Source organism: Apus apus, chromosome 2 (genome assembly GCF_020740795.1).
Source record: "Apus apus isolate bApuApu2 chromosome 2, bApuApu2.pri.cur, whole genome shotgun sequence".
Taxonomy (NCBI): Eukaryota; Metazoa; Chordata; class Aves; order Apodiformes; family Apodidae; genus Apus; species Apus apus.
The window spans coordinates 156,156,518-156,181,424 of record NC_067283.1 but is presented as its reverse complement, the minus strand read 5'-3'; the positions used below and the strand labels follow the sequence as shown (position 1 = coordinate 156,181,424).

Below are 24,907 nucleotides of genomic sequence, written 5' to 3'. Positions count from 1 at the left end.
AGCTGGCAGAGGGAGCTGGAGCTGAGATGTGAGGGAGAAATTCTGGGCTGTGAGGGTGGGGAGAGCCTGGCCCAGGTTGCCCAGGGAAGCTGTGGCTGCCCCATCCCTGGCAGTGTTGAAGGGCAGGTTGGATGGGGCTTGGAGCAGCCTGGGCTGCTGGGAGGTGTCCCTGCCCATGCAGGGGGGTTGGAACTAGATGATTTTTAAGGTCCCTTCCAACCCAAACCATTCCATGAGCCTATGATTCTCTGGTGGGTGCAGGTCCCTGCTGTGTCTGGCAGAGCTCCCTGGGCTGGGCACGGGTGCAGAGGGAGCAGGCAGCCTGTATTTCTAATGCAAATATTTGTCATTGTCAGTGTGTGGATTTCTTTCTTAACTTTTCCAAGCAGGGAAAAGTCCAATTCTCAAGGGCTTGGGGAGCAAAGTCCTTGCAACTTCACAACTGAAACTAGATCAATGTGAATTTACTGGCATGAACAGATATCTATGGAGATGTCACCACGGTCTCAGGCTGGGTTGGTTGGACTCTTTGGAAATGAGGGAATCATACAATTAGTTTGGTTGGAAAAGACTTTTAAGGTCATCAAGTCCAACCCAGCACTGCCAACACCACTCTGCTCTGGTGAGACCTCCCTGGAGCACTGTGTCCAGCACTGGGATCCTCAGCACAAGACATGGACCTGTTGGAGAAGCCCCAAAAGAGGCCATGAAGATGATTAGAGGGCTGGAACAGCTTTGTTATGGAGAATGGTTGAGAGAGTTGGGGTTGTTCAGCCTGGAGAAGGCTCCAGGAAGTCCTTCTTGTGGACTTTCAGGAGGCTTAGAAGAAAGACAAGAGACATTTTAGTAGGGACTGTCATGACAGGACAAGGGGCAATGGTTTTAGACTGAAAGAGGGCAGGTTTAGATTGGAGATAAAGAAGACTTTTTTTGTGATGAGGGTGGTGAGACCAGGCTGCCCAGAGAAGCTGTGGCTGCCCCATCCCTGGCAGTGTTGAAGGGCAGGTTGGATGGGGCTTGGAGCAGCCTGGGCTGGTGGGAGGTGTCCCTGCCCATGCAGGGGGGTTGGATCTGGATGATGTTCAGAGCTTCTTTTCAACCCAAATCATTTGATGATTCATTGATTCTTGCTTGAGTAGCTCTCCCTTTTCTGCTGATGTTGCCTTCTTCCTTGGGCACGTTTGCAAAGAGCAGCCACATCAGCTCTTGGTGTGCAAGGCTGAGAAGACTCAGCTGTTGTGGGCACCTCTAGGGAGCAAGATATTGCTGCTACTAAAATTGTCTCCTCTGCCTGATGCTTGGCCCAAGTCACACCTCCTCCTGGAGCTTTGCAACAGCTCCTGGTCTCCTTTCACAGCAAATTCACATCTTCCTCCTAAGTGTCTCTGCAGCTCTCGTGGCTTATTCATGACCAGGTTAAGTTGAAAACTAAACCAGGAGGAGAAGGAGAAGAATCATAGAATATTACAATCTAGAATCGTTTGGGTTGGAAGAGACCATCAAAGTCATCCAGCCCAACCGTTCCCCCAGCCCTGCCAAGGCCACCCCTGCCCCATGTCCCTCAGCACCATCTCCAGGGCTTGGAAACCCCTCCAGGGATGGGGACTCCCCCCTGCCCTGGGCAGCCTGGGCCAGGCCCTGACAACCCTTGCCAGGAAGGAATTGTTCCCCAGATCCAACCTCAGCCTCCCCTGGCACAACTTGAGGCCGTTCCCTCTTGTCCCAGGGCTTGTTCCTGGGGAGCAGAGCCCGACCCCCCTGGCTCCAACCTCCTCTCAGGCAGCTGCAGAGCCAGCAGGTCTCCCCTCAGCCTCCTTTGCTGCAGGCTGGACACCCCCAGCTCCCTCAGCTGCTCCTCACAAGTTCTCCAGCCCCTTCTCCTTCTGCTCCAGCCCCTTCCCCAGCTCTGGGGCCCTTCCCTGGACACGCTCCAGCCCCTCCATGTCCTTCTTGTCCTGAGGGGCCCAGAACTGACCCCAGGATTGAAAGTGTGAAAAGATTCAGAACGTTCTGTCAGTTTACACTTGTGTGTACAAGAGGAGAAGTCTTTTGAGCTGTTGATCACCAGAAAAGGAGAAAGTGAAAATGAAGGAGGAGAGGAGAAGAAGGAGAAGGTAACCTCTTCTTTGCATAGCTGGAGAACTTCTCCTGAGCTATAACGTGAATCTCACTTGCTGCAAAATGACACTGATGCCTCCTTTACTACCAGCAGTGACCATCAAGCACACGTAATGGGTATCTTTGTGATATTATTTCCCTTTCTTTTAATACCAAAACCTCAGAATCATGGAATGATTTGGGTTGGAAAAGACTTTGAAGATCGTAGAATCACAGAAAGGTTTGGGTTGAAAGGGACCTTAAAGATCATCCAGTTCTAACCCCCCTGCATGGGCAGGGACACCTCCCAGCAGCCCAGGCTGCTCCAAGCCCCATCCAACCTGCCCTTCAACACTGCCAGGGATCAAGTCCAACCATTCAATCCCTCTGCTTTTTCAGAAGTGATGTTTTTTTAAAAACTTTGACCCTTGTTTTTCTGCTTCCTTTTGGATTCTCCCCAGTTCTTCTACACTTTTGTTAACGCGTCTCCCCCAGAGCTCCATGCAAAGCTCCAGCTGAGACTCAGGGGTGTCCCCAGAGAGAAAAATTACTCTGCTGCCCGATGCATGATGCTCCTGCTAATGGATCCCAGGCAGTGCTGGGTGTTTTGGGCAAAGCTGGAGGATCCAGGGATCCAAGGAGATCCCTGGACCTTTGCAAACCCTCAGGAACGCCGCCGCCTCCCCTCGCCCTGCCATCAGGTCTTTGCAACCTGCTGGTGCAGCTCCGAACGAAGCGGGGTGTTCCAGCTTGTCTCAGCAAGTTCAAGGAAAGCCCTTGAGAACCTCCAGACTCCATCAAAGCTGACGAGGCCACGATTTCCAACGTGGGAGCAGCTGAACTGGGTCCCACCACCCGCTTGTCACCGGAGCCGCGGCTGGGGTGATGTTGGAGGCCATCAGAGCAATTAGCTCCACGTTTATTCCGGGCTGAACGAGACAATTTAATTTCTCTTTAAACGTGTTGCCCTCCCGGGGGTGTTTTCTCACATGCAGACGCCCTGCCAGCACCAGCCTCAAAAAACCTCCACTTGCTTTTTACCCTTCTCTTGATGCAATGAGACTTAGCAAGCGAGTGCCCTGCAGAGCAGGGCTGTGAACAAAGGAGCGTTGTGGATTCCTGCAGCTTTCAGATGTGCTGCTCGTTTGGGGCACTGAGCAATGAGGGTCATGGTTCCTGGAAGGCAAAGCAGTTATTGTAGCTGGTGCAGCATCCTTGTCCTGCTCTGCATGCGGCTCGGTGGAGATGGGTGGAGGTTCTGCACGTCCCCAAGCAGGATTCTCCTCTCCATTCCCTGCAGAAGACCCAGTTCATGCTTACAATGGTGTTCTTGCTCCTCTGGATGCTCCCACCCCACCAAAGCTCCCCCAGAATCATGGAGAAGACCTTTAAGATCGTTGTGGCCCAGGCTGCCCAGGGAAGCTGTGGCTGCCCCATCCTTGGCAGTGTTGAAGGGCAGGTTGGATGGGGCTTGGAGCAGCCTGGAATGGTGGGAGGTGTCCCTGCCCATGCAGGGGGGTTGGATCTAGAGGATCTTTAAGGTCTCTTTCAACCCAAACCATTCCATGAGTCTGTGATCATGGGCCAGCTTCTGTTTTAAAGGATTTGAGGTTGATGATCGGTTGCTTTTCTGAAGTTCCCATCACGGGGGTGTTCAGAAGGAAGAAACATCGTGCTGGGAGCAGGGGACAACCAGGGCAGACCAGGCTGGGGAGAGGGTTTGAGGACAGGGGACTGAAACAAAGAAAGTTCACCCAACAGTCTAAGCACTGTTCAGTAGGTGTCTTTATTCACGGCTCCCCCCAAAAACGTGCCCACCTTACAGGGTAAGGTGAGAGATACATACAGCTGATACTGAATTACGTGTGGTATTTCTAACAACCAGTTCCCATATTCATTAGTTTCCCGATAAATCATTTACATAAGTGCCTGCCCCTTATCCCATGCGTGTGAAGTCCATGAGGGTCTCCTGGGGGTCGTTTGCTTCATCCTTGAGTCTTCCTCACAGGAGCCTCTGGCTGAATTCTGCCTCTTCTCCCGTTTCTCTCTGCTGACTCTGCAGGAGAAACTGGCTCCAGCAGCATCCCTGGTCGCAGCTGAGTGGCTTCTTCCTTCCTCAAGGACCCTTGTATTTCTTCCCTACAACTGCGGGTGAGCCCCCACAAAAGGCTGGTACAACTCGCTGGGTGCGGGTGAGAGATTTACACCCTCCACGCAGGGTGTTACACCCTAAACCCTGAACTAGGTGAAGCCGGAGTTTGGTTAATGCTTTGGTTTCAGGACAGCCAGGATGGCCCAGGCTGGGAACAGGGGCTGGGAATAGGGGACAGCAGGGCTAGCCCAGGCTGGGAACAAGGGACAATCGGGATAGACCGGGCTGGGAGCAGGGGACAATCAGGGCTATCCCGGGCTGGGACAGGGGACAACCAGGACAGCCCAGGCTGGGGACAAGGGACATTCAGGACAGCCAGGCTGGGGACAAGGGACAACCAGGACAGCCCAGGCTGGGGACAGGGGCTGGGGACAGGGGCCATTCAGGACAGCCCCAGCTGGGAACAAGGGACAATTAGGATAGCCCAGGCTGAGGACAGGGGACAACCAGGACAGCCCAGGCTGGGGACAGGGGCTGGGAACAAGGGATATTCAGGACATCCCAGGCTGGGAACAAGGGACAACCAGGACAGCCCAGACTGGGGACAGGGGTTGGGGACAGGAGACATTCAGGACAGCCCAGGCTGGGAGCAGGGGACATCAGGGCTAGCCCAGGCTGTGGACAGGGGACAACCAGGACAGCCCAGGCTGGGAGCAGGGGACATCAGGGCTAGCCCAGGCTGTGGACAGGGGACAACCAGGACAGCCCAGACTGGGGACAGGGGCTGGGGACAGGGGACATTCAGGACAGCACAGGCTGGGAACAAGGGACAATTAGGACAGCCCAGGCTGGGGACAGGGGCTGTGGACAGGGGACAACCAGGACAGCCCAGTCTGGGAGCAGAGGACATCAGGGCTAGCCCAGGCTGGGGACAGGGGACATTCAGGACAGCCAGGCTGGGGACAGGGGCTGGGAACAAGGGACATTCAGGACAGCCCAGACTGGGGCCAGGCTCCAGGAGGCCGCGCAGGCCTCGGCTGCCCGCGTTGCTAAGCGACGGGGAGGGGGGCGGCCACGTGACGGGGCGGTTGGCCACGTGAGGCGGCGCTAACGGGCGTCGCGGGGTGATGACGCGGGCGGCGCGGGGCGGTGCGGGAGCGGTGCGGGGATGGAGGAGAAGGAGCAGCTGTGGCGGCAGATCCGGCTGCTGCAGGGTAGGGGCCGGGAATGGGGCCGGGAATGGGGCCGGGATCAGGGGGAGGGAACGGGGAGGAGGGGGGGGGGGATGGGCCCCAGAGTCCTGGGGGGGGGGGGGGCGGTGTGAGGGGAGACGAGAGACCGGGGGGGGGGGTAGGGAGGGTCGTGAGGGGGACCCTGGAGTCCGTAGAAGGGAAGGGGTGAGCTGGGAGGGGACCCTGGAATCCCTAGGGAAAAGGTGAGCTGGGAGGGGACCCTGGAATCCCTAGGGAAAAGGGGTGAGCTGGGAGGGGACCCTGGAATCCCTAGGGAAAAGGGGTGAGCTGGGAGGGGACCCTGGAATCCCTAGGGAAAAGGGGTGAGCTGGGAGGGGACCCTGGAATCCCTAGGGAAAAGGGGTGAGCTGGAAGGGGACCCTGGAATCCCTAGGGAAAGGGGTGAGCTGGAAGGGGACCCTGGAATCCCTAGGGAAAAGGGGTGAGCTGGAAGGGGACCCTGGAATCCCTAGGGAAAAGGGGTGAGCTGGGAGGGGACCCTGGAATCCGTAGGGAAAAGGGGTGAGCTGGGAGGGGACCCTGGGGTCCCTAGGGAAAAGGGGTGAGCTGGGAGGGGACCCTGGAATCCGTAGGGAAAAGGGGTGAGCTGGGAGGGGACCCTGGTGTCCCTAGGGAAAAGGAGTGAGCTGGGAGGAGACCCCAGAGTTCTGGGAGGGGGGGATTGTGAGGGGACACAAAAGTTCCGGGGTGGGGGGTTGGGGAGAAGAGAAGGTTGTGAGGAGACCCCAGAGTTTTGGGATGGGGGGGGTGAGGGGGATTGGGAGGGGACTCAGGAGTCCTTAGAAGGGAAGGGCAGGTTGGGAGGGGACCCTAGAGCCCAGAGGAAGGAGGAGTGAGCTGGGAGGGGATCCCTGAGTTTTGGGGGGAGGGAGGGTGAGGGGGCTTGTGAGGGACACGAGAGTCCTGGGGGGGGGGGAAGGGAGGGTTGTGAGGGGACCTAAGAATTGGGGGAGGGGTGAGAGTGGTTGTGAGGGGACACAAGGCTCTTGGGAGGGGAGAGGATGAGCTGGGGGGGGACCCTAGAGTCCTGGGAGGGAAAGGGGTGAGGGGGGGGGTTCTGTGGGGACACAAGAGTCCCGGGGGAGAGAGGCGAGTTGTGAGGGGACCTGGAGTCAGGAGGGGGAAGAGATGAGCTGGGAGGGGACCCCAGAGTTCTGGGAAGAGGGAAGGGGGGGCTGTGAGGGAACACAAGGGTCTGGGGGGGGCAGGGAGGGATGGGTGGTGTGGGCATCTAGGAATCCGGGGTGGGGAGGGTGGGTGGGCTCTGAGGGGACCCCAGAGGGAGGGAGGGGCCAGCTGGGAGGGTGCCTTGGAGGCCTGGGGGGCAGGGAAGGGGAGGGTTGAGGGCTGAAAAGGGGTGAGGAAAGGGGAGCCAGGAGTGCAGGGGGGAAGGGAGGGGACCCAGGTGGGTCAGGGCAGGGAGAGAACAGGGAGCACTGGGGGGATTTTGGGGGTCCCCACGCTGCTGGCCCCCTCTGGGGAGGGTTGGGAGGGGTTGTCCCCTGTTCTGCAGCCCCTGGGGCTGGTGGCACTGGGGTGGGATGTGCCCCCTTGTCCTCTGTCCCTTGACTCTTCAGCGTGGTGGTGGTGGTGGGGGAAGACATTTGCGTGCCCTTTCCTAGTCCTGCTGGGCATTGCTGCTTATTCTTGGCAATAATTAGCTCTATTTATAGACCCCAAAGTAATTTTTCCTCATCAGTGAGGCCACAAACTCTGCTTGAGCCCCGGGGTGGGGCAGGGGGAGGGGGCGTTGCCTCTGTCCAGGAACTCCTGCGTGAGGGAGGAGAACAACGTGGTCCTTGCCTCCTCCAGGAAGGATCTGCTGATGTTGCTCTTCTGGCAGCTCTTTGAGCACTGGTGGAGCAAAAACTTCTCTGTGCTGACACGTGCCTGAAATCTAAAGCTCAAAAATCCTCTGATAATCCCTTTTGGTGGAAGGGTTTTCTTTACAAGCTCAGACCCTCCCTAATTGACATGTGTCTATTATCCAAATGAGTTAATTAGTAGGCCAAAGGACTGGGGAGGTGCAGTGGCTGGGGAGAGGGATGTGCAGGGACTCCATGGAGAAGCTGGGGCCTTCTCAAGGCTCCTTGTTGCTTTTTTGAAGAAGAGCAGAGATGCTGGGGAAGGTTCTGGAGCACAAGTCTCATGAGGAGCAGCTGAGGGAGCTGGGGGTGTTGAGCCTGGAGCAAAGGAGGCTGAGGGGAGACCTGCTGGCTCTGCAGCTGCCTGAGAGGAGGCTGGAGCCAGGGGGGTCGGGCTCTGCTCCCCAGGAACAGGCCCTGGGACAAGAGGGAACGGCCTCAAGTTGTGCCAGGGGAGGCTGAGGTTGGATCTGGGGAACAATTCCTTCCTGGCAAGGGTTGTCAGGCCCTGGCCCAGGCTGCCCAGGGCAGGGGGGGAGTCCCCATCCCTGGAGGGGTTTCCAGGCCCTGGAGATGGTGCTGAGGGACATGGGGCAGGGGTGGCCTGGGCAGGGCTGGGGGAAGGTGGGACTGGGGGATCTTGAAGGTCTTTTCAGCCAAAATGCCTCTATGATTCTGTGCTTTGTGTTTGGGGCTGATGTGCTGGGCTACATGCACAGGCAGCTCCTCAGAGGCTGCTCTGAAATGTTACCTGGAAATAAAATTACCAGGGAGTTTTTTTAAACCCAACTCCCCCCTGTCCAGGGCTTAAACCATGTTCCTCAGCACCACATCTGCACATCTCTTAAACCCCTCCAGGGATGGAGGCTCAACCACCTCCCTGGGCAGCCTGTCCCAGTGCTTCATTACCCTTTCAGTGAAGAAATATTTTCTAATCTCTGATCTCAACCTCCCTGGCACAACTTGAGCTCATTTCCTCTTGTTCTGTCACTTGTTCCTTGGGAGAAGAGCCCAACTCCCACCTCTCTCCTACCTCCTTTCAGGGAGTTGTAGAGAGCAATCAGGTCTCCCCTCAGTCTCTTTTCCTCTAGACTAAGCAATCCCAGTTCCTTCAGATGTTTCTCAGAAGACTCCAGACCCTCCACCAGCTTTGTTGCCTTCCCTGGGCTTTCTCCAGCACCTCCATGTCTTCCTTGTCTTCTTCTCCTCAGGTCTCATTAACAACCACAAAAACACACACGGGGACGTGCCACGGGCACTGCCACTGAGATGGAACAACCCCCACCAGCCTGGCTACAGCAGGAGGGGGGCATTTTCAGCCAGGTACCCCCAACAAGCCCCCAGGGACTTCCAGCTGCACCAGAGTCACTCCTGGAAGAAAAAATACTCCCTGGTCAACCGGCCGCCGGGACCGGGGTTTGATGCCGGAAGCGCTGGCGGTGCTGGCACCTCTCAGGCTTTTGGAAGCTGTGGGGACAACCAGAGACCTGAGGCAGCAGAATTGTCCCCAGAGAGACACGTGGGCTTAACCACAGATGGGAATATCGTTGTGGGGATCCAGCTGCCTCAGAGGGCTGGTCCGTTGGGAGATGGGGAAGGCTTGGCTGCCGTGAGCTCTTACGGGGAGTTTCCGGGGCTGCAGGCGGTGGTGGCTGCTGCAGGTGGTGGGAAAGATGTGCCAAAAGCTCAGTACACCAGCCAGAAGGAAGAGAGAAGACCTTCCCTCTCTGTTTCCTTCAGCTCCTCTCACCGATTTGTCAGCTCAGCCTACGTGGGCGTGGAGGAGAAACCCAGAAAGGTGCTTCTGGCCGGCGAGGTGGCCGGGACCTCCCCTGCCTCCTGTGGAAGCACCAGTGAAAGTGCTGTGACCTTGAAGTCAGAGCCTCAGGAGCCTTCGGTGTTGCCAGGTCACCAACCAGCTTGGCACTTGGTACAGAGGAAGGTGGAGCCACCAGCTCCAGGACAGTCCAGTTGTGAGCAGGTTGGGGTTGTTTTCAGAGAGTCAAAGCTCCTTGGGAGTGGTGAGACATGCTCTCAACCTGCTCAAGCTGCTGCTTCAGTGGTTGGGTTGGCTTCAGCAAAGGGCAGGTTTTCCACAGTCCCCAAAGCTGCTGGTCTCCAAAGAGCTGCCTCAACATCCATCTCCAGCAAAGCTCCAAAGTTCAGGAAAACTAATTACACGTGGGTTGCAAGTCCTGGTAAATCCTCTCGTCCTGTGAAGAGATGGGTCAGCCCAAGGGCTTCTGAAGGTGTTAAGAAGGTTGCTGGGGGAGTGGACAAAGGTTTTAAACTCTCACCAAAAGCAGATTTGGGAGCAAAGCTGAAGAAATCAGGACTTCAGTCCAAACTGGGTGTTTCTCCCAGCAAATATAAATGGAAAGCCTCCAGCCTGCAGACTTCACCCTCCACCTCCAAGTCAGCGTTCCGGTGGCGATCTGAGGATCAGAAGAAGCCTCCAACCCTCAACCTCCCACCCCCTCTGAGCACTGGGTCCGTTGGTCTGGGTGGGACAAAACCCTCCGTGGGTGATGCCTCGTTTTCCAGTTATAAAGTGAAGAGCAGGACAAAAATCATCAAGAAAAAAGGGAGCTTGGGGTAAGTTCCCTGTCATCTTTGGAGCGGTGTCGTTGCACGGGTTGAATTTTGTGTTCTTTGGCTCCAAAAGTTATGTAGGCTCCAAAGTGATGGCTGTAAGTGAAATTCCAATGGGAATTCTGGAAGGTCTATTTACTTTTCTCTTTCCAAGTATGATGACTTTGTTCTGGGTGGAGGCATCCTGCTTCCCAGGGTTGGAAGGCCTCAGTGTTTAATTGTTTTAGCAGTCTGTGGAGCTCTGAATTTAATCTTTCAACCAGAGCTGGGTTTTTCTTCTCATCTCCCATGTCTCTTCTCCAAAGACTTTGCTGCAGCACGTAGGAGACTCCTCCCTGACCTGAATTAACAGCCTGATACTCACAGGGAAGGAAACAACTGTCTTCCTTTACTGATTGATTTTCAGACTCCCAGAACCTTGTTGTTTTGGGGGCTGGGGAAGGGAGGAGACGTGACTTGAGTCGCTGTGTCCTGTGTGATCTGTCCCCATAAATCATTGTTCAGAGCCTGGGATGGAGCAGGGTGGGGTGAGGTTGGCATAGCTGAGTGACCTCTACTCTGCCACAGAACCTGGAGATACCCTCAGCATAGTGGATACCTGCTTTGGCTCCTTTTATGCTGCAGTAAGAAGCCTGAGCTCTTGTTACTTAGGTCATCGTCCTCAAATTCCTGTTCTAAGTGGTGAATGAGCTGGTGCCACAACACTGACTGAGGACCTGGTGCCTTGATTCCCACTTCTGTTTCCCAGCTCCTCCTGGGAGGATCCTTCACCTGAGAGGATTGCTTCACTGCAGGTTCCCATCCTTGCCTTGCCCTCCTGGAATGTGTCTGTGGGTGGATCGTGCTGGGGGGATCTCTCTGGAGCAGGGGGATGCCTGGAGAAGCTGGGATTGTTTTAGATTTTTGGCAGTCAGGGAGATAAGCCCCCCCCCCATCTCACTAGCTCAGTGTTCTCTCCTTGGCATCGACTGAGCAGAGGGGGATGAGCTGGGTTAGGCTGTCCCACACCTCATCCTCCAGCTGTACTTTGCCTGAAGTTCATAGAATTACAGAGTCGTTCAGGTTGGAAGGGACCTTAAAGATCATCAGGTTCCAACCCCCTGCATGGGCAGGGACACCTCCCAGCAGCCCAGGCTGCTCCAAGCCCCATCCACCCTGCCCTTCAACACTGCCAGGGATGGGGCAGCCACAGCTTCCCTGGGCAACCTGGGCCAGGCTCTCCCCACCCTCACAGCCCAGAATTTCTCCCTCACATCTCAGCTCCAGCTCCCTCTGCCAGCTGGAAACCCTTCCCCCTGCTCCCATCCCTCCCTGCCCTTGTCCCAAGCCCCTCCCCAGCTTTCCTGGAGCCCCTTCAGGCACTGGAAGGTGCTCTCAGGTCTCCCTGGAGCCTTCTCTTCTCCAGGCTGAACACCCCAACTCTCCCAGCCTGTCTCCAGAGCAGAGCTGCTCCAGCCCTCCCATCATCTCCGGGGCCTCCTCTGGCCTCTCCAACAGCTCCGTGTCCTTCCTGTGCTGGGGACCCCAGCCTGGCCCCAGCCCTGCAGGGGGGTCTCAGCAGAGGGGACAATCCCCTCCTGGCCCTGCTGGTCACACTGCTGGGGATGCAGCCCAGGACATGGGGGGTTTCTGGGCTCATGTTGAGCTTGTCCTCACCCAACACCCCCAAGTCTCCCAACCTGTCTCCAGAGCAGAGCTGCTCTAGCCCTCCCATCATCTCCATGGCCCTAGTCCATCACACTTGCCTATTTACTTGCAATTTTCTGCTTCTCCTCACCCTTGGGTAGTGGAACAGTGTGGAACTTGGTGATCCAGCTTCTCTTCTCAGCTCTGAGCAAGGAGACCAAGTATGTTTCCATCACCTCTCTGCTCTCTCCTAACCTTATGCTGTTCCCCTTGGCAGTGCCCCCACTGAGAAGAAGAACAACTCCTCACCCACCACCCCCCTGAAGAGCCACTTCCATCTCAGGAAGAAGAACCCCTTGAGAGGGAAACCTTCTGTGCCACCAAAACGCTCCTCACCCAAGGGCCTGGTGCAGATCACCAAGCACAGGCTCTGCAGGCTGCCAGCCACCAGGATGCAGGTGTCCACCAAGGAAGGTAGGAAAAGCCATCCCAAGGGATGACTGATGCAGCTCGCTGACCATGTGCTGGGGATTCCAAGAGAGCCTCTTGGATTTGGAAATGGTTGACCAGGTCCTCCAGGAAGTGAATTTGTTCTTGTTGGTCCAGGAGCAAACGCTGAGGGGCAGAAGTTTGGCTGGAGTGAGATTCTGCCTTAGCCCAGAGCTGTCCTGTGCTTTGACATCTCCAGACAGGGCCATTTTAAAGCTGCTTCTTGCTTTTAATGTGGTTTTGCTGAACAAGGATGGCAGAGGCAATAAGACTAATCTCTCTTTTTGCACTGGGCAAAAGCTTGTGCGTGTCATGAGATGCTCCTCCAGCAACTCCAGACCTTCCTAATGCACCTGCCATGTCTGCAGGCCTCTGGGTTTTGTACTTAATTTGCTTAAAATTATGATTGTTAAGAGGATTACTGGGTATTTTGTGAACAGGCAGTTTGTGCCCATGTCCTGCTGCCTCAGGTTGGAACTTCTCAGAACAGAAACCAGGTTCTTGGGGCTTGGAGAGCTGCCCCTACATGTGTGTGACCTGTTTTTGTGATGGTTCTGGCTTGGAGTCTGGTTCTGCTCTTCACTGGGGGTATTAACATGGACAAGTGGCTTCACCTGCCCGTGGTTCAGGTGCAGGGAGACATCAGTTGATGGAGGAGGGCTGTTGGGCCACCATCTAGCTGAGCTTGCCTCAGGTGAAGCTGATGAGTCTTTGTTTTCAGGAAGACACTTGTGTGGTTTCCTGTTCTACCTTTCAACTACCAAACTTCCACACGTGATCACAGTTACTTGATGGGCCAACATCTCTGCCTGGGGATCTTGCTGTGTCTCCGTGGATGAAAAGACAAGAGCAGAGGTTTGCAGTCCAGGAAAGGGAAGAGGTTTTTGTGAGAGGAAGAGAAAAAAGAGTTTTCTCTTCACATGTGTGTTTGAAGGAAGGGGGTTGGTGGGGATCTCTGGGAGGAGAATTTTGGATCTGTTGGTGCTTCAGGAGGGTGGGAAATGACTCGTGGGAGAGGCAGGGAGGAATGAGATGCACAGTGGTGTTGATGGTCCAGCATTCAAGCAGTTGCCTGGTTTTGGGCCTGAGTCTTGCTCCATTTCAGGATGTCAGCTAAGCCTGTGGTGTCTGGAGAAGGGAGGGCTGCACCTCCAGACGTTGTGTTGAAGTTGTCATGTGGTGTGTGAAGGCAGCACAGAGTGTTGGAGGTCTTGGTGGCACTTGTGCTGTGGTTGCTCTTCTGTGGTTTCTGAAACCAGAGACCACACCACCCTCATGGTGAAGAATTTCTTTTTGAAGTCTATCCTAAATCTCCCCTCTCAATTTAAAACCATTACCCCTTGTCCTGTCACTACACGTGTGACAAAAGAGTGTAAGTTTGAAAGTTCTTGTAATATTTTTTTTTTTCCCCACACTTATTTTCACTTCACTGCTGGGACATGAAGTGCTAAGTGCTGGTATCATCCAGGGAGGTGGTTGCTGGTCATCTAACCTCTGCTCTGTCATCATCTGGGGGTATCCTGAGATCAGTCCAGCAGATGTCTACCTTCATAAAGCCTGTGGGTTTGGTTCCTTGGCTTGAAATTGTGTTTAGAACTTGAAATCCTTTGTACCTTAAGGCTTTTCTTGGAGAGGGTTTGATCCTAGGCAGTGAAATTGCAGCTCAGTGTGTTGAACTCTTCTCATGCTCTGGTTTCAGCAGCTGTTGAGTTATTGCTGGACTGTTCCTCCATGTCCTAGGATTCTTTTTTTTTTTTTTTTTTGCCCAAGGAGACCTCATTCAAAGAGGTTCTTAGATGCTGGATGGGGCAGAGATATTTTCAAAGCAGCATCCCAAAGTCTGATGGGAGAGCCCAGCTGATAGGGCTTGGAGGAGCTCAGACATCACTCACCTTTGGTGCCCCATAATGTATCATTATGTGTATAGTCTTCTGGTTTCACAGCATTCCTGTAGTGAGCTGGGAATGAGTGGAGACTTGTGGGTTGGATTCCCAACTCTGGGGTTCTCTGGGAGGGCTTGGGAGGATTGTTATTATTTCTCTCTGCAAAATGAGGGTATTAAGCAGGTGGTGGAGTTTGTAAGTGTTGCCATTTCTCACAAGACAAGAGTGAGGGAAGTCGATGGGGTTCAGAGGTGTTACTGGGAGCCTCTGGGAGCAGAGTGGGGCATGAGTCATAGAATCCTGGAATGGTTTGTGTTGAAAAGAAGCTCTGAAGATCATCCAGTTCCAACCCCCCTGCATGGGCAGGGACACCTCCCACCAGCCCAGGCTGCTCCAAGCCCCATCCAACCTGCCCTGGAACACTTCCAGGGATGGGGCAGCCACAGCTTCTCTGGGCAACATGTTCCAGTCTCTCACCACCCTCCACAGCCAAGAATTTCTTCCTAGTGTCTACAGTGGAGCAGAGAGGCTGATGTTAAGCCTCTGGCTTAATGTCAAAGCAACACCCATTGCTGGGAACAAGCTGGTGACAGTCCTGAGCCACCTGAGTGACTAACCTTGATGAGTTAGTTGTCATGAATCTGAAGATACACAACACCCAGCTAACAAATCCTTTCAAAAGCTGGATGGTTCATGGTGGCCTGTGTGGTGAGTGAGCACCCAGCACTCCTGCATCCCCAGGGAGCTTCAACATCCTGGGCTGGACACAATGTGTGCAGCAGAGTTGAGGATGGAAGGACAGCTGGGGAGGAGCATGTCCTCCTTCACTGCAGTGTGGGTGCAAAAGGCACCCTTCTTGTTTGTCTGGTCCAACAGGCTTTTTTCCTGCCTTTCCCAAGTGTATAGCACAAAGACCTGTCCATCTCCTGACTCTCCAGTTCCCTTTTCAGACCCAAATGGACCTGAGACTTTGGTCCTGCCCAGTGGTCTGTACTCAGAAACACTTGCTTTTGGGAATTGCTGTGTTTTCATTGAAGGATCAGTGGTGGTAGTAGAGAGAAAATGGAGAGTGTCAGAGTGGTGGTTGCAGTTCTCTTGGGGTTTTTTGGGCTGCTCTCATCACGAGTGTTACACCTGCAGCTGTTACCAGTGAACTCCAAACGACTCATTTGATTAGACATTTAATAACCACTCATAAATTGGGGAATGTACCACACTGGATTTGCTCTGGTGGGATGGTAGAGCAGTGAAGCATTTCTAATGCAGTTGTGATCTGCTTATCCAGGTGTCTTCGTGCAGGGCTTGTGTTGGGGCAGAACATGTATAGGAGGAGCTCAAGTGCTTGACCAGAGCAAAGAGGAATAGAAAGTGATCTGTTGCTCAGAGGAGCCAAATGAATGTTGATAAAACAGCCTGAAGGTGTTGGACTTCTTGAGCGTTAAGTGCTTAGTATTAATGTGCCATTAATATTGAAGAGTTCCTTTTTTTTTTTCCTTTCTTCCTATTAAACTTCTTAGACTCTTTTTGGAGGGAAGGAGAACTTGGGAGATAATTGCTTTGCTGAGAGTTGTTACTCCACTCAGATAACAGAGTTACTCTTGCTTTGGGTCGTGAGCCTGATGAAGCTGCTGACAGGTTTGAAGTGGCTGCACAATTTCTGCACAGGGTCTGCTCCATTTGGGAGCCACGTGTTTGAGACTTGTCTGAATGTTGAGCTTCATATAGACACTTACCCCAGTCCTCAACACAAGAGGGACATGGACCTGTTGGAATGAGTCCAGAGAAGGGTCACAAAAATGATCCGAGGGCTGGAGCAGCTCTGCTATGAAGACAGGCTGAGAGAGCTGGGAGTGTTCAGCCTGGGAGAGAAGAAGGCTCCAGGGAGACCTTAGAGCACCTTCCAGGGCCTGAAGGGGCTCCAGGAAAGCTGGGGAGGGACTGTTAATAAGGGTGTGTAACAATAGGATGAGGGGAAATGGTTTTAAACTAGAGCAGGGGAGATGTAGATTAGACATTAGGAACAATTTAGTTACAGTGAGGGTGGTGAAGCACTGGAACAGGTTGCCCTGGGAAGCTGTGGCTGCCCCATCCCTGGAGACATTCAAGGTCAGGCTCAAACAGGCTCCAAGCAACCTGATCTAGTCCCTGCTCATTGAAGAGGGGACTGGACTAGAAGACATTTAAGGGACCCTTACAACCCCACACATTGTATGATTCTGTGATAATTATAGAATTGTGGAATGTTTTGGAAAGGGCCTTAAAGCCCAACCAGTTCCAGCCCCCCTGCACGGGCAGGGACACCTCCCAGCAGCCCAGGCTGCTCCAAGCCCCATCCAACCTGCCCTTCAACACTGCCAGGGATGGGGCAGCCACAGCTTCTCTGGGCAACCTGGGCTCACTACACTCACACTAAGGAATTTCTTCCTAATGTCCAACCTAAATCTCTCTCTTCTAGTTTGAAGCCATCACTCCCTGCTCCCATCCCTCCCTGCCCTTGTCCCAAGCCCCTCCCCAGCTTTCCTGGAGTCCCTTCAGGCACTGGAAGGTGCTCTCAGGTCTCCCTGGAGCCTTCTCTTCTCCAGGCTGAACACCCCAACTCTCCCAGCCTGTCTCCAGAGCAGAGCTGCTCCAGCCCAGCATCTTTGTGATGACTTAGCATGATTAGCTCCTCCAGCCTGAACTTTAAATTCCCTTGTTCACTGGGTGGGAGTTGTGCTTGGGAGGTCTCTGGGCTCTCCCCTCACACTCCAACCCCCTTTCAAACACAAGAAGGAGGGAGAGGCTGTCCAGTAATTAAGATGTGGGTGGAGTTTCCACAGATGACTGTTCCCCCAACCATTTTTAATTTTCATTTTTTTTGGCATCTGAACCAAAGGATTTGAGTCGGGAGAATAAACACTGGGCCTCTGCTCTGTCATTTGCTGGGTAACTTTTCTGCCAATAGCTGGATGTTGTAATTGTCTAAATAGCAAATATCTGTCCTGAATTGGCTTTTCTGTTGCTTATTTCTTACAACAAAGAGCTGACACAAGAAAATCATGGTGTGTATGTTGGGACAACAACTGGTTTTTGGCCACGTGCTGTCGGGTGAGCCCAGGCAACCTTTTTTCCTCTTTCTACAAACTGGAGATGAGGTTATTCCCGGGAGTGCCAGGGTGTGATGTTTTTCTCACCAGTTTTAAGGGAAAATACCAACTTTGAAGTGAGGTTTGACGAATCCAGATGGTAGGATGGATGTGCCTGCTCCTCCTGTGCTCCCAAGTCCTCTGCCAAGCAGTGTGGCTGTGGGAAATCCCTCCTCTTTCCCAACAGCCTTTGACTCCAACTCTGTCTGCTTGCCTGTTGGACATCTTGCTTTCTCAAGTTTGGTTTTGACAAAAGGCAGGTGAGCACTTGCTGTCATGAACCTTTTTTCCTCACCCCTGCAAAAAAACAGTCAGTGCTGTTGCCCTCCTTGGCTGCTGCAGCTCTTGTGCAACTTGTCCTGCTGAGTGTTCACCCTGCTTGGGCATCCAGCACGAGAACGTTGTCATTTCTCATGCCCTTGGCTTTTTCTGCAGGAAAGAACTAGAGAAGTGCTTAAAATTAAGATTTTTAACAGTTAAAGGTAGGACAGATGCCTGGATGGGGAGCTGCAGTTGGCTGCATGTCCAGCACGAGAGCCGTGAGTCTGGTGTGCTCGGACCAGCAGGAGAAACAGGGATTTTGGGGGATATCTTGTGCCTCACTTCCTTCCCTGCAGAGGGCACTCGTGCCCCTCACATCTCCCCAGTCCACCTTTTTCTGGTTATTGATGGCCTAATTTCGTCTTTATGTGAAAGAAAGCAGATATCAAGTAATTTGCAGCAATAACCTGCTAATGCCGGGGCCAGTATCAAAACTCCCGTGTTCATTTCAAGTGGCAGATAAAACACTAATATATAATTATCCTTGCAAATTGGATTGTTTTAAATAACCAAAAGGCTATGGCCAGGAGAAAACTATCCCATTTCCCTTGAGTTACTATTGCAGTGTAATTGCTGCGTTCAATCAATTTCCTTGGCATTAGAAATTCCATCACAATCAACATTAAGCTTTATTCATTGTGATGGCAAAGAGCCGGGCCATTTCTCCTCTTTTCCTTAACTGGCAAAATTAATCAGGGAAAAGATTTTAAACATTTACCCGTGCGAAAGAGGTCAGCTCTGCCACTATATTGCTCAGCAGATAAGGGGGCTAATAAAAAGAAAATTGAATTACTAATGATCACCAGGAACAGAGTATATAAAACCTGGCAATCGCCGGGTTCAGGAAAAAGGAGAATCAATTTTCTTCGGACAAGGTGGGCTCATTTTTTATTTTGGTGCATATTATCAGCAATTTAATTTGCAAGTGCATAAACAGGAGGAAACGGTTAGAAAATAATGAGCCTGAAGGTGTAAAGTGCTGCAGGATATATGCTGTACACAATTTATTTGGCACAACAGATAATCACTTTAATTGAATTCCAAACTGCATTGTTCAGCAGCGGCGCGGGCTGCCCACCTCGCCCGGGGGGATTACACAATATTGCAAAGATGCTGGCAAGAGGCTCCTCGGTGTCTTTTCCCCTCTCTAATGTCCCCTTCTAGGCAGGACTTCTCAGCCGTGGGCTTGGGATTGCTCAGGCACAGTCACAGTTGGATGAAAACAGAAGATGGAGGAAGGGAGAAAGTAGATTTCTCTAAGGACCGTTTCTTATTCGTAGAATTGTGGAATGGTTTGGGTTGGAAGAGACCTCACAGATCATAGAGATCCAACGCCCCTGCATGGGCAGGGACACCTCCCAGCAGCCCAGGCTGCTCCAAGCCCCATCCAACCTGCCCTTCAACACTGCCAGGGATGGGGCAGCCACAGCTTCTCTGGGCAACCTGGGCCAGGCTCTCCCCACCCTCACAGCCCAGAATTTCTCCCTCACATCTCATCTCAGCTCCCTCTGCCAGCTGGAAACCCTTCCCCCTGCTCCCATCCCTCCCTGCCCTTGTCCCAAGCCCCTCCCCACCTTTCCTGGAGCCCCTTCAGGCCCTGGAAGGTGCTCTCAGGTCTCCCTGGAGCCCTCTCTTCTCCAGGCTGAACACCCCAGCTCTCCCAGTCTGTCCTGATAGGAAAGGTGCTCCAGCCCTCCCATCATCTCCATGGCCCTTCCCTGGACTTTCTGCTACAGCTCCATGTCCTTCTTATTTGGGGACTCCAGAAATGGGCACAGTGCTCCACATGGGGTGTCATATGAGTGGAGTAGAGGGGCAGAATCCCTTCCCTTGGCCTGCTGGCCACGCTTCTTTTGATGCAGCCCAGGACAAAGTTGCTTTCTGGGCTGGAAGTGCACGTTGCTGGCTCATGTTCAGCTTCTCATCCACCATCATTCCCAAGTCCATCTCCTCCAGCCTATTTTTAATCCACTCTCCACCCAGCCTGTATTTGTGCTTGGGGTTGCCCCGACCCATGTGCAGGACCTTGCACTTGGCCTTGTTGGACTTCAGGCAGTTTGCACGAGCCCACTCCTCAAGCCTGTCCAGATCCCTCTCCTTCTCAAGCTTCCCAGGTCCATCTCCAGCATGTCACCTCACCACACACTTTGGTGTTGTCACCAGACTTGCTGAGGGTGCCCTCAATGCCACTGTCCATGTCACTGACAAAGATATTAAATAGCACCAGCCCCAGTACTGACCCTTGGGGGACACCACTTGTCCCTGGACTCCATCTGGACATTGAGCTGTTGTTCACCACTCTGAGGGTGACCATCCAGCCAGCTCCTTACCCAGTGGGTGGATTATTGTATCCCCGTGTCTGTTTCTGAAATAATTTGGTGTTTGGTGGTTTTGAAGCAAGATCATCATGTGAGTGTGCAATGTGAAAGCCTTTGTATTGTCTATGCTTCAGATGATTTATTTTGCTGGTGGTGGTTCACATGCCAAAAAAAAAAAATAAAATTAAAAATGGTTGGGGGAACAGTCCAACTGCACCTCCTGAGTTAAAAGCCCAGCTCCCTCCTCCTGCTCGTAGCCATCTCCTGGTCTGTGTCAAGTGGTGGGGATCAGGCTGTGCAATGAAATTACAAGTGATAGGACCAGAGGAAATGGCCTCAAGTTGCACCAGGGGATGTTTAATTTGGGTGTTAGGAAGAATTTCTTCCCTGAAAGGGTTATCAAGCATTGGAGCAGGCTGTGCAGGGCAGTGGTAGAGTCACCATCCCTGGAGGGATTTAAGAGTTGTGTAGACATAGTACTGAGGGACATGGTTTAGTGGTGGCCTTGGCAGTGCTGGGTTAATGGTTGGACTTGATGATCTTAAACGCCTTCTCCAACCAAGGTGATTCTGTATTAAACTAGTTTTTAAGTAGTAGATTTTGAACTATGGCTGAGAGAAGTGGGTGGGGGGAGAGGTGGGTGGTGGGAGAGATGCTTTTGTTGCTGCAGGTCAGCAGGATTGCCCTGCACAGAATGTCCCTCCAGCTGCACTGTGGAGGTTCATCCTTTGATTTCTCTTGGTTTTGGGTTTGGAAAGCAGGGTGGACTGGTGCCGGGGTAGGAATGATACTGTTACTCAGCACTTTGGCTCCTCAGAGTGTTTTGCAGGCGTTAATTAGTGAAATGATGGTTTGGTGGGGTGGCACAGGAGGGCTGTGTTGCCATCTCCTTGGCAAAGGAAGCCAAATGAATGGTGAGCTGCAGCAGTGACCAGTCTGTGGCTGTGAAAATCCGTGGAAAAAGGAAATCTGGAGCCTTTTTACATCTGCTACGTGCACAATTATTAGGCTGTTTTGTTTTTTAAAAACGTTCTTTTCCTGCTCATCTTTGCCTTTCTCATGCTCCTGATTGAGACAAGAGGGTTGGTGGTACCAGCTTCCTGCTTGTCCTCTGTTGCCACCACCAGCATTGAAGCTGGCTTCCCTGAACGTGCCAGATGGAAGGAAATCCTGTTTGTATTTCCTCCTTTCAGAGAGAAATTCCATCGGGATTCCTCAGACCTGCCTCACCCTGCCACCTGCAGGGCAAAGAGTTTATACAACTCTTCTTCTACCTCTAAAAGACTTTCCACAGCTCTCGAATTCCGCTCAGAGTGAGGGTCCCCCTCCAAAAAAAATCCCCCAAACCCTATTTTCTCTTTCTGCTTGCCTGATAAAGTGATCCCTGTGGCACGAGGGTGTCAGGACAGGCAGAGAAATAGTTGCTTGGAAGGAGGGCTGGTGGCAGAAGTGGAAGGGGCTGGTTTGCACGACTCGTGCCCCGGCGAGCGTGGAGAGTCAACGGGGCGTAACTGGTGAGGAGCAAGTTATGGCTGGCATCTGAATGCTCAGCTGCTGTTAATTTTATTGACACTGGATGTTTGTCTCCCTCTGGCAGCTTTGAAAAGCTCAGCAATGGGTTTTATACTCTCTTCTATTTGTTTTGTTGTTTTTTTTTTTTTCCTTTCTTACGCAGTGAAGGCCAATCCGTGAATATTTCTCAGGGGGACATTCCTGTTGGGACACTGTGGTTTGGATTGTTTTAGATTTTTTTTGTTTGTTTGGTTGGTTTTTTTGTTTGTGTTTTTTTTTTTTTTTAAGATGAATTCCTTGTCTTCATTATTATTATATTTTTTTCAGTGGATTGCACAGGGTGTTTCTGCCTTTTGTGGGGTGACATCTCAGATCACGTTACCTGTGAGTTAAGCTGGTGTGACATCTCCATTAGGTCTTACTAGAAGGAGTCAGAGGTGGTGATTCCTGCCCTTGAAGGAAGCCCTTGTATCATGCACAGCTCAGGACCCCTTGGAGTTCATCACATCTTTTCTTCTCTGCTCCATCACTAGTTTCATCATTCCAAGTGGCTCCTTCCCAGCTCACCCAGCCCCTTTGCAGAGTCGCCGCTCGAGGCCACCGAGGTTGATGGCAGGACACTGTCACACATGGGTTTGACCTTGCCCGTAAATACTACATTGTCAGGTCTCCTTGTCCTTGGGAGCCAGGGGTGGAGTGTGGCAGGTGAAGGGGCTGCTTGCTCCTTCACAGGAATTGGGAAAAGTTCACATACTTGGCTCTTTGCCGGCACCAGTTACGTCAGTGTTCGTAAGTAACGGTTTTGGGTTTCTGGATTCACTTGGCATTTACAGGTGACTTGTCCCCAAGCTGCAAGAGGAGCTGCAGGCAGCCAGCCTGCAGGGGATTCTGTTTTCAGAGCCCTCTTTTAAAAATAACAGGCTGCTTCCAGGGAGGGAAGTCAGCCTTGCTAAATGAGGAGGTGTCACCATGTAGACAAGCTTCTCCCCGGCGCTTGAGCGCTCCAGCGCTTGGATCCGCAGTCGGGTGAAGTAGTGACTGTGAGAGAGGGAACACCCCTGCTGAAATGTGTCACCAAACGTGATCTGAAGTTGCTAGGGTGCCTCTAGATAAAGAGGAGTGCTCCTTGCCTGCATGTGAGACCTGGGTACGTTGGGAGTGTAGCCAGCAGGTCAAGGGAGGTTGTCCTCCCCCTCGCTCTGCCCTGGTGAGGCCTCACCTGCAGCACTGTGGGCAGTTCTGGGCTCCCCAGTTGAAGAAGGGCAAGGAACTACTGGAGGGAGTCCAGCACAGGTCGCTCAGATGCTCAAGGGACTGGAGCATCTGCCCTAAGAGAAAAGACTGAGAGAGCTGGGGCTGTTCAGCTTGGAGAAGAGGAGGCTGGGGGGGACTCTCTTTAATGCTTATAAATATGAGGGAGGGAAGGTGCTGAAATAGGTTGCCCAGGGAGGTTGTGGAAGCCCCGTCCCTGGAGGTGTTCAAGGCCAGGTTGGATGAGGCTTTGCGCAGCCTGGTCTGGTGGGAGGTGTCCCTGCTCATAGCAGGGAGGTTGGAACCTGATGATCTTTAAGGTCTCTTCCAACCTGAACCGTTCTTTGATTCCATGATCTACAGAGGGTGTCAGGAGGATGGGGCCAGACTCTTCTCCGCCGTGTCCAGTGACAGGACAAGGGGCAATAGGCACAAACTGGAACACAGGAGATTTAATCTGAATGTAAGAAAATAGTTCTTTACTCTAAGGGTGACAGAGCCCTGGGACAGGCTGCCCAGGGAGGTTGTGGAGTCTCCATCCCTGGAGATATTCCAAACCTGCCTGGATGTGTTCCTGTGGGATCTGCTCTAGGGGATCCTGCTCTAGCAGCAGGGTTGGACTGGGTGATCTGCAGAGGTCCCTTCCAGCCCCCACCATTCAGTGATTCTGTGGACAGACCTCTGCCAGGGTGAAGGTGTGGACCAAGTGATGAGGACCTGGCAGCAGCAGACGTTGGTGTGTGACACCCCTCTGCTCTGCATGTGCAGGTGCTTTAAATTATTCCCAGTGTCTGTGTCTGCTCTTTCTGCTGTTTCCTGCAGAACTCAAACTGTGGGTTAATTTAGTGCTGAAAATCACCTCTCAGTGCCTGTCTCCTCTTTCAGACGTTCTCCTGTGCCTGTCTGCAGTGCCAGCTACCAGTTGATGGTGAAGTTCTGTTGGTAGCAAGTGCCTCTTTGGGGAACAGTGTATTTATACCCTTACAGGAAACATACTTGGCTTTGGGGGTGCATGACATCCTTTCACTGGCTCTGACCCTTGATATTCTCAAGTCCATGGGGGGCTTTTCTAAGAATTCAGACCTTTCAGGGATGGTGCAACAACAGCAGCCAGGAACTGTGACCCTCCAGTGATGCAGCCTTCAGGCTTGTCTAAGCAACTCCATCCAGCAGCAGTGAAGGCTGCTTGGTTATAATCAACCCTAAATGTATTGGAAGGACACTCCTTGAGTCTTACTTCAAATGTAAGAGGACTAGCAAAAGGTAGAGAAGATCTCTTCAGGCTGTCAGAAATTACGGAACTGGCAAAAGAAGCCCCTCCTTTTCTTTTAATGTATTTTCTGAATCCCCATTTGAATCATAGAATCAGAGGAGTTGGAAGGGACCTCTGAAGATCATTGAGTCCAGCCCTCCTGCTGCATCAGCATCACCTGGGACAGGTCCCACAGGAACATGTCCAGACGGGTCTTGAAAGTCTCCAGAGAAGGAGACTCCACAACCTCTCTGGGCAGCCTGTCCCAGGGCTCCATCACCCTCAGAGGAAAGAAGTTTTTCCACATGTTGAGGTGGAACTTCCTGTGTTGTCTCTTCTTGCTGTTTTTTTAGGGTGAAGCTTGTATTCATTGCTGGAAGGGTAGAGAGTTGTTAAAAAGAATCTACATTTCTAGCTTTTGCTAGGAGGAGTGAGCTGGACACTGGTGATTATAGAATCATGGAACAGTTTGGGTTGGAAAGGGACCTTAGAGATCATCTAGTTCCAACCCCCCTGCATGGGCAGGGACACCCCCCACCAGCCCAGGTTGCTCCAAGCCCCATCCAACCTGCCCTTCAACACTGCCAGGAATGGGGCAGCCACAGCTTCCCTGGGCAACCTGGGCCAGGCTCTCCCCACCCTCACAGCCCAGAATTTCTCCCTCCCATCTCAGCTCCAGCTCCCTCTGCCAGCTGGAAACCCTTCCCCCTGCTCCCATCCCTCCCTGCCCTTGTCCCAAGCCCCTCCCCAGCTTTCCTGGAGCCCCTTCAGGCACTGGAAGGTGCTCTCAGGTGTCCCTGGAGCCTTCTCTTCTCCAGGCTGAACACCCCAACTCTCCCAGCCTGTCTCCAGAGCAGAGCTGCTCCAGCCCTCCCAGCATCTCCGGGGCCTCCTCTGGCCTCTGTTCAGGAGCTCCATGTCCTTCTTACATTTGGGGCTTCCAGAATTGGTCACAGTATTCCTGGTGTGGGGTCTCACATGAGCTGAATGAAGGGGAAGAATCCTCCCTTATGTCCCTGGATAATGCACATGTTGAGGTTTTCTCTTGGCTGCTATTTTGGGTTGTGCTCGGGGTTGTTTTGAGTAGTATCAAGGAAGGGTGTTGTGTGGGTGTATAAACAGGGCTGGTGGATTGTGGGTCCAGATCTGTTCTCCAAAGTGATCCTATGTGTTATTAGGCCTTAAGCCTGCCCTTGGGGGCTCTCCAGTGCAAAAGGGCATGAACATACTT

General features: G+C 52.9%; 1 protein-coding gene across 2 annotated transcripts in view; it reads left to right on the top strand.

Annotated features, from left to right (window-relative positions):
• Positions 1-5,330: 5,330 nt before the first annotated feature.
• The window catches only part of ZC3H3 (zinc finger CCCH-type containing 3), a 187,316-nt gene continuing 167,739 nt past the window's right edge, over positions 5,331-24,907 (top strand). For both annotated transcript variants that reach the window (XM_051611381.1, XM_051611380.1), the window contains exons 1-3: positions 5,331-5,403; positions 8,519-9,902; positions 11,803-11,999. In XM_051611381.1, the coding sequence (XP_051467341.1) occupies positions 5,358-5,403; positions 8,519-9,902; positions 11,803-11,999 (1,627 nt within the window). In that variant the 5' untranslated portion in view covers positions 5,331-5,357. The remainder of the gene's footprint in view (positions 5,404-8,518; positions 9,903-11,802; positions 12,000-24,907) is intronic.